General features: G+C 40.4%; 1 protein-coding gene across 5 annotated transcripts in view; it reads left to right on the top strand.

The window, feature by feature from the left end:
- The window catches only part of si:dkey-174m14.3 (brain-enriched guanylate kinase-associated protein), a 34,352-nt gene that overhangs the window by 7,416 nt on the left and 13,590 nt on the right, over positions 1–13,346 (top strand). For 2 of the 5 annotated variants that reach the window (XM_015057563.1, XM_015057543.1), the window contains 4 exons: positions 5,711–5,915; positions 8,727–8,888; positions 9,609–9,675; positions 13,200–13,307. In XM_015057563.1, coding sequence (XP_014913049.1) covers positions 5,818–5,915; positions 8,727–8,888; positions 9,609–9,675; positions 13,200–13,307 — 435 coding nt within the window. In that variant the 5' untranslated portion in view covers positions 5,711–5,817. Of the gene's footprint in view, positions 1–3,541; positions 3,647–5,710; positions 5,916–8,726; positions 8,889–9,608; positions 9,676–13,199; positions 13,308–13,346 lie in introns of all 5 variants that reach the window. The other 3 variants (XM_015057553.1, XM_015057572.1, XM_015057581.1) reach the window with 3 other exon arrangements.

Raw genomic sequence — 13,346 nt, 5'->3', positions numbered from 1 at the left:
ANTGAATCAAAGTGGCGAGAAAACATGTTTCTTTTAATTGAAACAGTACAAACTGTAGCTTACACGCATTTGTAAAGTAAATAAAGTGCACCAAGTACCCTGCTCTGAATAGTTTGATACCTTTTTAACCTTGACACTTAACATCTGAAGGAATCACTCTAAGCCTGATGACCTAATCAAACTCCCGGCGAAGCAAGCAGTGAGTGAGCAAGGTGACAGTTGGATGTTACGATACTTGCGGATGAATATCGATTTTTTTCTAGGAAAGAAAATATCGATATATATCGCAATATCGATATTATTACACAGCCCTACTGTGCAGCCCGTTTTGAGCAACATTCATCATTAAATTCATCATCATCATCTTTACCTGGGTCGTCAGCGTTCAATCTCACCACCACCAACCACACATTATGACAATAATCTTGTAAAACCACAAGCAAAATGTTGGAGATGGAAAAGTTTTCTCTCCTTTTAAAAATGTATAAAAGTGATTTTAATCTAAAGATCAAGAAAATTGTTTGCCTGTGACATTCTAAAATTGGATTTCATAAATTATATATATATTGTAAGTGCTACAGAAATGAAACTTGGGACAACAACTGCTATATTGGGGTTGGTTTTTTTTGTGTCTTTTTTCTTTGAAAAGTTACATTTACTCCTCTCAAAGTTCAAGCTTTTAGTCGGTCTCTTGGGAGTGACAGACAGATCACTAAGTACATTTGCATTACCTGCACTATAGGGTTATATATAGGTGCATGGGGCCACACACACACACACACACATTCACTGGAAAATGGAGCAGTGCACTGCAGTGTAGCAGATCTGCAGAGGTTGTTTCTTTGATGTGTCTAATCACCACCTGTCCACTGAGCTCCACTCACACACATTGTGCTGTGTGCTTGGAGCCGGGCGGCACGCTGCATGTGTGTTTCTTTCTGAACGAACGCATTTATGTTTGGGTCTTTTCTATTCTTAATGAGCTGAACCCTTTTGAAAGCTGCTTGTGCCTCTCCATCCCTTCTTTTTTTTTTTTTGGTGGCAAACAGCGTTCATATTTTTGGGACTTGCAACCAAATCAAATTGCACAAGATTTTGTTTGTCCAAATGTAGATCTACTGACTACAGTAGAATATGTGTGTGTTTTGATGTAATTGAAAATAGCAATGCAGAAAGTTTCAGAAGCTTTGATTCCAAAGTAATCCGTGTTTTAAGGTTTCGACATTGAATTTTAAGATTCCGAGTTGGTGGAGGAACAGATCACAATGGCTCACAAGGACAGATCTCTGTTGGATTCATTGGCACCATCACATGATTTTTTGTATTTTTTGGTCTTCAGGCTAAAGCAGGTTTTGTTTTGTGCAACAACATGTGCTTGTGTGTGTTTTTGATGGATGTTTGTGCATAATCGCTTGAGGCTTCTCTTGCCTCCACAGATTAGCAGTTTGGAGCAAAGTGACCTGTAGTGCTCGTGTTGAGATTGTTGTTCTGACACATATATTTTTAATTAGTTTTGAACTTGTGAAAATGTTGAGGCACATTGATCGTTTTCCACATTGTCCTCTAAAATTAATGTGATTTAATTTGACAGAGCAGCAGGGCGTTGTGCATTTGGAAGAAAACCCAAAATGGCTAAATGCCTCCCTCTATTATTATCTCCCTCTATTAGCCATTTTGGGTTTTTGAAGAAAACCCAAAATGGCTAAATGCCTCCCTCTATTAAATTACACACTGTCCTTATACTGAAATTTAATTTTGGTATAAATGCAGCTGTTTAGTGAAGGATAAACGAGGATCTGTAGAGAATATTAGAGAACAAACTCTCTCATGACGTCCACGGGAAACGGCCGGAAGGTCAGGGATCAAACTTATAAAATAAAATCCTGAGTTTTGAGGTCTACCCGGAGTCCTACAGAGCTCTTTTCAACCCATCATCTGGAAATGGAGAGAGTTTGGCTCAAAAACAAAGCTACCAAGACATTGCTGTCTATCTAAGCTGACACACCAGAGCATCAATCAGAGAAGCAACCTAGAGGCTCATGGGAACTCTGGGTGAACTGCAGACATCTACAGATCAGGTGGAAGAAACTTTCCTGACTACATCAATTAGTTATTGTGGAAGGAGGTCAATAAGAAAGTAGCTTTTAACGTTTCCAAAAGCCATGTCGGAGACGATACAAAAAGCTGTGCTGATTAAATGAGACCAAAACTGAACTTTTTGACCTTCGTTCAAAATGGTGGGAAAATTTAGACCAAATATAATCAATGGTACTGATATTTTTCATCCAAACTTTACAAAGTTTGACCTATTTTGCATAGAAAATGGTAAAAAAAAAGTTTAATTGACCTCAACAGACTTACTGCTGTAATCACAAGTGACTGTGGCCTGCTGAATGTTCACTTTAAATTGGATAAAATCTATTGAATTTGGAGGTCTAAACATGACAAAAGTGGATAAGTTCAGGAACTGTGAATATTTTTGCAAGTCGCCTTATATTCAGCTTGTATTTAGAACAGAATCACGTTTTAAACTCGTCATAAAATTCCTCCCAAGGTGTCGTGATTGAACATTCCTGCGCTCGGTGCCATCAGTGGCACATCAAATCTCTTCAGCAGGTCATTACACCCCGCTGCTGCTAATGGTGTTGGTGGCTGCCATGTAACTACTTAGGTGCCTGCTCCCGAGTTAATCAATCCCAGGGAAAGGGAAATGACAAATACATAAACCCACATGCACTCGCTCTAATTTGAGAGTTTCTTCTATGAGGTGGCTGAGTCATACCATGCACGGCTTTGGTACCTTGTAAATCTGAAGGCATGCAGGGAGGAAAGAGCATCTTTCCATCCCCTGCTGCTGGATGACTCAGCCAATTGGGTTCTCCCTCTCTTAGAACTGAAGTTTGACTGCTTTTCTTTTTTATTTATTTTTTTTAAAAAAGGGCTTTTCCTAAGAGGCAATCTATCTGCAAGGCTGATGCGATCAGGAAGCCCGGAACAGATTGAGATCCGAGGAAGGAGGGAAAGATGTACAGTCTAAGTGATGAGTACACACCCACTCCCTTGATTTTACTTTCTAATTTGCCAGCGCTCGCTTCCTCCCTACTGTCTTTGACTAAACTGTAAATACTCCAGCTTTCATTCCCCCCCAGAAGCTTCCTGCTTTCCCTCCTGCCTCATTCCATAACTTTATGTCCTCTTCCTCCTCCGCTCCCGCCTCCCTCTTCCTCCTCTTCAGTGCTCCGAGTTCCTCTCAAATGTCAGCATGGCACGAGTGGGTGGCAACAAGCCCCTTCTAAGGTTGTTTTTTTTTTTGCTGCAGTGAGGGATCAGCTAAAATGAAAGAGAAGAAAAGCGAGTGAAAGAGGGTTGCGTTGGGATTTGTAAGCGGACACCTGGCCGGGTCAGAGACATGTCACGAACAGACGCCGTTGGTTTTTAAGGAACATGGCTGCACATGTGTGCAACACAAACATTATCTACATCTGCATGTACAAAATGTATGCTCGGAGGTAAAAAGGAATGCATTTTTTACATTTCTTAGGCATCTCACACCTGCCAAATCTCTCTTCCACACATAATGAGAGCCACTGTGCTATGACTCAGAGGGGAGCAGCTGGATTTGAAGGCTCCAGCAGCAGCAGCAGTGGTGAGCTGTCACCATCTGGAAATGTGCATGTCTCTACTCAGCCTGCGCCATAAATCACCTCTCAACATCGAATCAACATGTATTCATATGTCACCTGGTTTCCGAAAAATCAAGCATCCCCCGAAACAAGATGCGTTTGTGAACTGTAACCTGGTGCGGTCACGTCCCACACAGTCTGTCATTGTTTCCCCGCCGAGTGGTCAGTCCAGTGCTCAGATCAGAGGAGCTTTGATCAGGCTTTGACAGCTGCCTCGTCTAATAACCTATTCCATTTGTCTGTGTGATAAAGAGGTGCACCTGTGCTGTGGCCGCAGATGGCCGCAAGGGCCAGAGGAAATATTGATAAAGAGAGTTCACACATCCTTTGGCCTTGTCAAGGTCTGCAGTCTCTCACGCTGTGTTCTTTCGGTTTGACGTACAGTGCCTTGCAAAAGTACTCATTGCCTTTGAACTTGAGTTAGGTTATATTCCATCATCTGACAAAAATAGTGCCGCACAATTGCAAACCTTCCAAGAAATGGCCGTCCACTTGGACAAAGAGAGTATTAATCAGACAAACAACCAAGAAGCCCAAGGTAAAGCTAAGGGAGCTGCAGATACTAACAGGAAAAGTAGTATTAGTGGTGCAAAAAAAAAAAAAAAAGATAATATATATACAAGAAGGAAGCCGGTAGATAGAATAGTTGCCGTAACAATCCCACATCTACAGGATGAGCAAAAATGAAAAGAACTTGATTTAAGACAAACAAAGCAGGACAACCACGTCTTTGGGAGACAAGACAAGAAAAACCTTTTTCACTTGGAGTTTTGTCCAAAGTTCTGTATTCATAAAATAGACAGTTTATTTGTGTATAATCGTAGAGTTGGCTATTCCATGTTATTCACTTATTCCCCTGTGTCGGCCAACATTGGTTTCATCCCTCAGTCATTAGTAAAGTTCCCTCATCTCCCTTCACAGCTGTTGTTAATTCTGTTAACCCACCTGTAAGCATCGCAGGACTTTGGTACATGGTGATTCCTATTTTTTTTTTTTTCTGTTTTAGTTTCCTGATATTTGTCAAATTCGCCTTTTTTCAATATGTTAATATTTTGTCCAATATGTGATGTAATATTGGTATTTGTCAAAGCTGCAGTTTCCGAGCTACCACGTCACACAGCACCTCTCTATCTCTCTACTCCCCTCACTCAGCTCCTTCAGACTAGTCAGCAGCAATTAGCAAACACCTAGTGGTACTCTGCATCTGCAGAGCTCATTATACTAGTGCAATGCTAGTGCAAATGTTGTTAAAAAGGCTAATAGTGATGTTGTGAGATCTCTTTTTATTGTAATGACTTCCAGAAAGCGGAGTCTCGGAAAGAGCAGGAGTTTTTAAAATAACAGAGTCCCGATTTCAAGGTGTTAAATTACAAAGTCAAATTTCCTTTAAGCCTTTTAAGTTAACATAGTTACTTGTTTGTGTTAGAAAATGACACTCTGTCACTGCAAAACACAAAATGGCACCCCTTTACTCTAGCCAGTAAGTATTCTGATCGAAAATAATTCATGTATTTTTGGCACGATCTGCCCTTTAAATTGACCTTTTGGTGGTGTTCTGGTGGGAAAACAAAGGTTAAATATACGGAACATTCTCACTGCTGAATGAGGTGGAGGACTTGTGAATACTTTGTTAAAATTCTCACTGATTTTGCTCAAACTAAAGGGGTGAAATTAAAAGAAATAATAATTCAAAACAATATGAATTTAAGGACTTTCAAACTTTCATCAAAAGAGCCAACAATTATGTTGCCAAAACTTAAATTTCTTTGTGCTAGTTTTTTTTTTTTTATGTATTTTTTTCCCACTGTAAATGGTTGTCAAATATACATCGGCAACATTACAATGTCATTGCCTCAAGTCAAACACTTTTTCCACTAATTTGCCCGTCTTTTTCTTTCTGATTTGAAGACGACTACGGCTGCTAAACACTGGCAGCGTCAAGGCAACAGTTTGTCTTTTCAAATCAGATCCCAGCTTATTGGTGGTTACTAACAGCTGGCAACCTGTCTGTTTGCTTCTGTTGGCAGGATCAAGACAGGTATAACAAACAGTAATTCTGCTGGCCACACTTAGCTGAGATCTCTCGGATAACTCGCATGCATGCCAACTTCCTGTGGCCAGGCCCTATAAACACATGAGAGGGAAGGAACAGAGACAAACCATGAAAAAGATATACATTGGCAAAACTGCCTTAAAAGTCCCCCGAAATGGTGGCAAACACCCAAAAAAGAGGTAAGAGTAAATCTGCGCCGCCATCTCTCCATCCGTACTTGTTTTTATGTGTTTGTCCGCTCATCCGCCCACGAGGTGTCTCCTCTGGTCGTTCAGTGGTGTTAAAGCAGCCTCATCCCGCCTTTCAGGCCCAGGAGTCATGCTGCCTCGTCATCTCATCTCACCAGAATGAAAACACTCATTATGTGTGACTCAGAGGAGGTCACTAATGGAGGGACTTTTTTATTTTATTTTCCTTCTTCTTCTTTTTTTTTTGTCTCTGGAGCTACTTCACGTAAAGTCACCCTGCACCTAACACCAAACACCTGTATTCCCCAGCTAAAGCCCACCGATCAGATCCGAGCGGTGAGGTGAGGCGGTGGGCTCCGCTGGCTAATGCAGCTCTTAAATGTCATCCAGTCTGCTGAGACTTTCTCTGACTCATTCAGCATGCAGGTCGCTTTTCACTCGCTGCCAAAGCTGCAAAGGCTGCAGCTTTCGGTGAAACACACACTATTTATTAACGTTTACGCTCTCGCTCGTAATACAGCAAATATCTGATTTCTAGCTACTCATTTATGTAGAACTGGCAAGACATCGAAACTCTAGAGACGTAGATTTGTTCAGAAGTTGAATTACCATTAAATTTCCTGGGTTATTTCCTGGATTGCAGACTACTGGGTCAAATTACACAAAATGTCTACATTTGCATTTTTAATCTACTGCTATCTCTTTTTTAAATTTTATGTGACTATTTTGTCAACGCAGCAACATGATGGTCAAAGCATAAAAATTAGATAATTAAAAAAAAAACTTTGATGCATACACCAAGTTAAAAATAAATACATTATTTTTAATTTAGTGTATGCAATAAGGCAGATGTTTAATCAGTGTGAATTATAAATGAATGGATCTGGCTAAAAAAAAATTGCTAACAAATGCACATTATGTTTTTGTAACTGCTTAACTCAACCTTTTCCACTGTACAGACAATATTTAAACAATAGTTCAGAATTTTTGAAGTGAAGTGAGGTTTTGTTAAAAGCCTATAAGCAGTTCACTAGATAATTGGGGATTAAGCAGTTCTTATCCTATCTGCACCAGATACACGAGGATTAAATGATCCCAGACACTGAAGCTAACAAGTAGCCCAACAGGAACTATTAATTTGAGTCATAATTTTAGGCCTTAAAACTTAATATGCAGGATTTTCTGTAATGTCTCTGCGTTTCAGTGTATTGACTCTAGAGTTTGGGTGATATTTTACTCTGCGTCTGCAAACCCCCAAAAGAATGCTGCTCCTGAAGCAGGACTTTTGTTCTTTTAGAGAAATAATAAAAAAAATAAACCTATTTAGTTGTTTTCCCTAAACTGGATTTAATAATTCATGTACATCTTAGATATGGCTCACAAGGGACTTAAAAAGATCTCAAGTGGTCTTATATTTGATATACTGAAATCTTTGGTGGAAAAGGCCAAAATAATAGGATATTTTATGGATTCTAGACTTTGTGTTGCTTTTTAAACTTTTTGTAGCAACTTTGCAGGGTGATTTAATTCTGTTTCACAGAGGGAGATCGTTAGTGGCACGCAATTTTCTATGTCCATTTCCAGCTTTAATGATCACTGTTTTGTTTTTGGAAGCTGTTTTTAAGCTCCACTTCAGAATTTCTCAATTATTTCTGTATTATTCCTTTAAAAATCCACCGCTTTACTCACAATCCTGGCCAATGAGTAACTGTATGATAATTATCACATGAAAACAAGATCTGTATAACATTTGTGCTCAATAAATAATTAGATTTTTCTGCAATCCGATCCTGCAACATTTTCTGTGAGCGTAGAAATTGGCTCGCAAAGCCTCAGATTGAAATGGGACGATACGCAGTTACAGAGAAACTGATATTTTCAAAGAAAGTAAATGAAGTTTTTCATAAAGTCTAGATTTACCCTGCCTACTTTTCATCCGACTGATTGCAGAAACATTATACTGCTTGCTAATGAGCTGGAAACGGGAGTGATGTCTCCTCTGACCTGAAAATAATAAATGAACGAACCCCGTCTCAGCTTTGTTTTCGTTTTTCCTTTTTTTTTTTTTTTTTTTTTGCAACAGTCTAGCTCATCGCCCACCCTTTGCATTCTACAATCTTGTTAAAAGAGAGAAATGGAGGGAAACGGAGAAAGTGAAAAGAGCAAAGTGACCACATCTCCATTCATTCCCAGCTATGTTATCTGGCTGCAGATAGAGTCATTACCTTTCTTCCTCCATCTGTCCGTCAATACTAAGGTCCATTAAGCCGAGCGGCGAGCACTCAGATCCATCACGGCAGCGGACATTTCCTCTTTTGCCGCTCACACTTGCCCTTTTATTAGATTGAAACGCAGGTAATGCATATGCTCCAAAAATAGCCGCCATTGTGCTGTCTTGCTAAATTACATGTTGAGGATATTACTGTTTTGCAAACCTGACCCATTGGGGTCTATTCAAATAATCTATTAGAGCTCATTGACTCATTTCTCATTACACATTACGCCTCTGTTATTTCCATGTGACCATTCTCGCCAGTGATTGCTTCTCTGTGATGTGCCAGGTTACCCTCTGTCGTCTAATGAATTACAAGGCACCGGGTCCATACATACTGACTGAATCTTGGGATCGTGTTTTCCCCATCCTCATAATGTCCCAGTCAATGCTGCATGGCCATTAACAGAAAACGTGGACCATTATACATCAATTTAGCAGGGCAAAGACCCCATGTTGCAAGCTTGTTTCCTTCACCATATGCTCTAAACTCATCTGTTCTGTCTGTGTGTGTGTGTGTGTGTGTGTAGCTCTTTGCTGGAGCAGAAGGAGGACTTGCGGAAGAGACTTTCCTACACAACACACAAGCTGGAGCTGCTGCAGAGCGAGTTCGACTCCACCAGGCAGTACCTGGAGACGGAGCTGCGCCGAGCGCAGGAGGAGCTGGACAAGTTCACAGACAAGCTTCGCAGGTGGAATCACCAACCATGAATCACCGCATGCTTCACACCAATCATACTTTGGGTACTGGAGAGGAAAAGAATGACACTTCGGCAGATATTATCGCTTAGATGATGTTCTTGTCGGTGTTCGAGGAGCTCCAGATGTCCGTGTTGGCTGAATTTGTTTGGATTATGTAAAGGGTGGTGGGGGGGGGAGAGAAGTTATGCTTCAACTCGAGCGGGAGTCACATTTTTGGCACACATGTGACACAACGGCAAAAGCTAAACAAACGCAAATACTCAGTGCTTAGTTCCTCTTTGCTTCTTTTAAAGGAAAAAAAACCCCATCACAGACACGGACAAGACAATACACAGTCAAATATTAACACTTATTTGTAAACAGCTGTCTCAGTATATGTTTTCTCTGCTAAAAAAATGGTGATACTACCGTTTTACACATAAATCTGTCCTCATCTGTAAATCCAGGAACCTATTTAGTGATAAACATTCATCCTCTGGCATTTCTACACAAAATTCAGTGAACTGTTGCAAGTAGGATGAGTAAAAATGGAGTCAAGCGATTTAGATTTGACTTGCCCGGAGATGAGGCTTTTTGTAAAGCTCTCTGGCTTCTTATATACAGTAGATCCAGCATGCATGTACACAAGCTATTACCTACCAGCAGGGCAATGTTTTCATTATTATTATTAATTTTTATTTTATTTTATTTTATTTTATTTTGTTGTTTAGAATACAAAGCAGCTACTCGGCACTGCAGAGGATCAACCAAGATCTGGAGGAAAAGATCCACAGAGATGTAAGTGTCTGAAGTCGCGCTTTGTGTGTCGCGTCGGTTCGAGGCTTTTATGCAAATTCTCGCACTTGTCAAAGAGGAAGGAGTTGGAGAGAAGCGAGTCACACGGCGTGGAGAACACTTTGAGGCGCAGATTGAAAATGAATCCCCCCCGCCGTTTGTGCCACTGACATTAATTATGGCTTATTACAATTGGCTGTCCTCCTTCCACTGGCAGAGGGATAGCAAACCCATTGTTCCTCAGAGGAGAGCACCTCACTTCATTTGTCAGATGCTGTTTTTGCCCGTGGAAAGATGGAATTAACTAGTCTGCCCCAGAAGACTGTAACCATCAGGTGCCTGAGCTGGTGAATAGACAGTTGAAAATGCTCGTCGAATTGGTTTGTTATGCCACGAGACAATAGTCATTACAGTTGACAATGTGAGATCTCCAGGTACGCACACACACACACACACACAGCTGAAGGTTACCCTAAAATTGTCATTTCGAAAACAAAGGCAATCTGCTTTTCTTTATGTTTTTTTTTTTTTTTAACCAACAGACGTTTTTCTCATGGGCTGCTCCAGATTCATCCCACGTACATACACTCCTTCAGGGTTAGAGAGAGGTGCTGAGTAAGTCTCTCTGCAATCGTAAAACTTGTTTACTCTAGAGGTGCCACAAACCCATCTGACCCCAGGGCCCCGCACAACTACAGAGAATGTAATTACAAGACAGATAAGCATGAGAGTCAAGCCTCTTTTCCCTCTTAGTTTTCCAAAACAAGTGAAAATGGCAAAAACTGAACCCAACGGAGAAAAAAAAAAACTTGAGTTCACAAACACTTTCTGTTCAGATAAATTTGTCCAAGATGCATACAAAGCAGCACATAATTATGGAGTGGAAAAAGCACATGGTGAATGTGGTTTTTGACATGTTTTAGTCAACAACCCGTGCGTTTTTCCATTCAGCCTGCCTTAGTGAATTCTACAGCCACTTTTCATTTCACTACAGATTACGACTGCAGGGCTTTTAGGGGGGCTGTTTCCTTATTCGGTTGCTCAAGATCAGGAGAATGGGATGGAGAGTCAATTTTCAAGTCTTGCCACATCTTTAGTTGCACACAGGGCTAGGATTTGACTACACTAAACCAAGGTTCTTCAATCTCTGGTCCTAGAACCTGAAGTGGCCCTTTAGGCCCTCCACAGGGACTTCTCATAACTTTAGCCGAAAGTGAAAAAGGAGAAACTGGTGTTCCTACATAAAAGCAAAGGGAAAAAAAAGAATAATCCTTGCAACTTTTCTGTCCTCCCCGACCGATTTGTGCATATAGTTGCCACAACAAGATGGTACTGATACTATATAGAATAATTTGAGTGCAATCTTTTTGGGGGGGCGGCGGCAGGGTCTTTTAGCTGTGAAATACATACTCTGTTCCCCTTCATTTTACATAGATATGGATGTTGTGGGAGAAAAACGAAAGTGAAGATGTGTTTGCATAAAATAGCAGACCAACAGCAGCGTGTGTTTACAGTAGAAGTGAATAAAAGTCAGAGAAAGACGGGTATAACATTTGTTTCTCAAAATATCCTCATTATCTTAACTAATATAACATTTAATTGACTAGCATGCTAACATTTGGCATCGGTAAATGGCTTGTGTCTCAGTTAATTAACCTTCCTTTGAAATAATCATTTTATTTAATTGCTACATGGAATGTTTATTTTTACATAAAAGTTTCCAGGATTACTCTGTATTTAGCTCCACCAATCTCTACAGCAGGGGTCCCCAAACTTTTTCCTGCGAGGGCCACATGACTGTTCCCTTTTCTGGTCGGGGGCCGGTCTTAGTTTTTCGACAAAGAAACCTTAGAAAAGTTTTGTTGACGGGGGGGGAGATTGGATTACTGCCGACGACATATTCGCGTTTGTAGATAGATTTTTACCCAGAATGCAAATGGAAAAAAACCGTGAGCGAAATGGTGACTGGTACTGACTAGTATATATTCCATTGAGGGAAACTAAGTTTCATATTTGCTCAAAAGCCCCCCTGGTGGTTGAAGAAAAATCCGCATATATATATGTAAAAAAACACTGAATGCTCTCTGGTATTGTTCAGGGGGCCAGACCAAATGAGGAGGCGGGCCGGATTCAGCCCACAGCCCGTAGCTTGGGGACCCCTGCTCTACATGAGGATGAGTTTTTCCCCACATACAGCATTTTAGATATATTTTAGTTATTTTTGGCTTAGTTTTAGTACCGAGAACAATAAAAAAATACTCACGAAGACAAACAATTTGCACATAGCAGGGTAAGAGGAAAAAGAGCACAAAGAACCTACATAAATGATCCCACCTGAGCTGTGGGTCTCTGCAGCTCTGCCAGAGTTACTTTACCTGCTTGGTCTTTATGGCACTGTTTGTTTACTGATGTTCTCATATAAACCTCTGCGCCCTTTGCAGAACACTCATGTTGCAGTGAGCACTAACTTACACCCAGGAAGTTTCTATTTCTCAATGAAAATGAATTACTTGCACCAAATTTTGTTCAGAGATAACAAAGTAAAGCAGACTGTATTATCTACTTCTCTTCAGAATCATGCACAACTTTTTGTTGACCTGTCAGATTAAATCCCAGTAAAAAGTCCATTGAGTTTTGTGGTTCAGTAGTGACTTAAATGTGGAACATTTTAAGGGGCTTGAACATTTTTGCGGGGCATTTGTATTAGTGGCAAGGACAAGTGGCACCGGGGGAGCTTCTTGCAGTTAATGACCTGAGAGGGTTACGAAATGCAAGATTTAAAAGATAATTTCCTCCGAGAGAAGAAAGTTCACTGACATGCTGGTCCATGAATAACCTGCAGCCTAATGGCCAAAAGTGCTCAGCTGAAACATTCCTTGCTGCCATTTTAGTTGCAAAGTGCTTTCCTTTCTTCTTTTTTTCTTTTCTTTTTTTTTTAAATCCACTCCTTTTTTTATTATTTAGAGCACTTGCTGATTATTTTATATAGATAAATGAGTCATCATTCACAATTGCAGCATCCGAACCTATTTTGAAAAGCTCTTCGTATCTGTTTTAGTTCATGAAATGTCTTTCTTTTTTCTTCCTTTTTTCCGGGATGAAAGGCTGCTGGAATTAGGCATTGTTGTGATTATTTCTTGTTTGACCCTGAAAGAACCTGTTCTTCCTGGCTGCCTGTCCAAATAATGGGTGTTTCAAAAAGTGTTACCCTGTCAGCATATTTGCGGCTCGCTTGCTGCAGCTCTTTTGCCCGAGGCGCGTTCATGTAGTCACATATGTCCTCATTACAAGACAAAATCCATTCTTCCTGTCCCTGTTGCCGAATTAAAGGCATTATCAAATAGAGAAAAAAAAAGAAGAAAAAAACAACCTCTAAATTCAGTTTGGTTTTTTTTCCCCTCTAAATGTACAATATAGTACAAAATGATGCGATCGTGGCCCATTAGGACGCTACTCATTCTGACTGATCTTGATCTTATGACATTTAAAAGATTGTTGCATGTAATTTACGAGTCTGTCTTGTCAAGTCGCAGCACCACGAAGACGAAAAACGAGCTCTGAGCAGAGAAATCATCGTCCTCAACAACCACCTGATGGAGGCCAAGCTCACCATCGAGAAGCTGCAAGAGGACAATGTAAGTTTAACATTTTAGTTGGATCTATATATATATATA

The sequence above is a fragment of the Poecilia latipinna genome, unplaced genomic scaffold (genome assembly GCF_001443285.1).
Source record: "Poecilia latipinna isolate Pla-1442-1.1 unplaced genomic scaffold, P_latipinna-1.0 Scaffold61, whole genome shotgun sequence".
Taxonomy (NCBI): domain Eukaryota; kingdom Metazoa; phylum Chordata; class Actinopteri; order Cyprinodontiformes; family Poeciliidae; genus Poecilia; species Poecilia latipinna.
The sequence above is the reverse complement of the archived record's forward strand: the minus strand, read 5'-3'. Positions and strand labels throughout refer to the sequence as shown.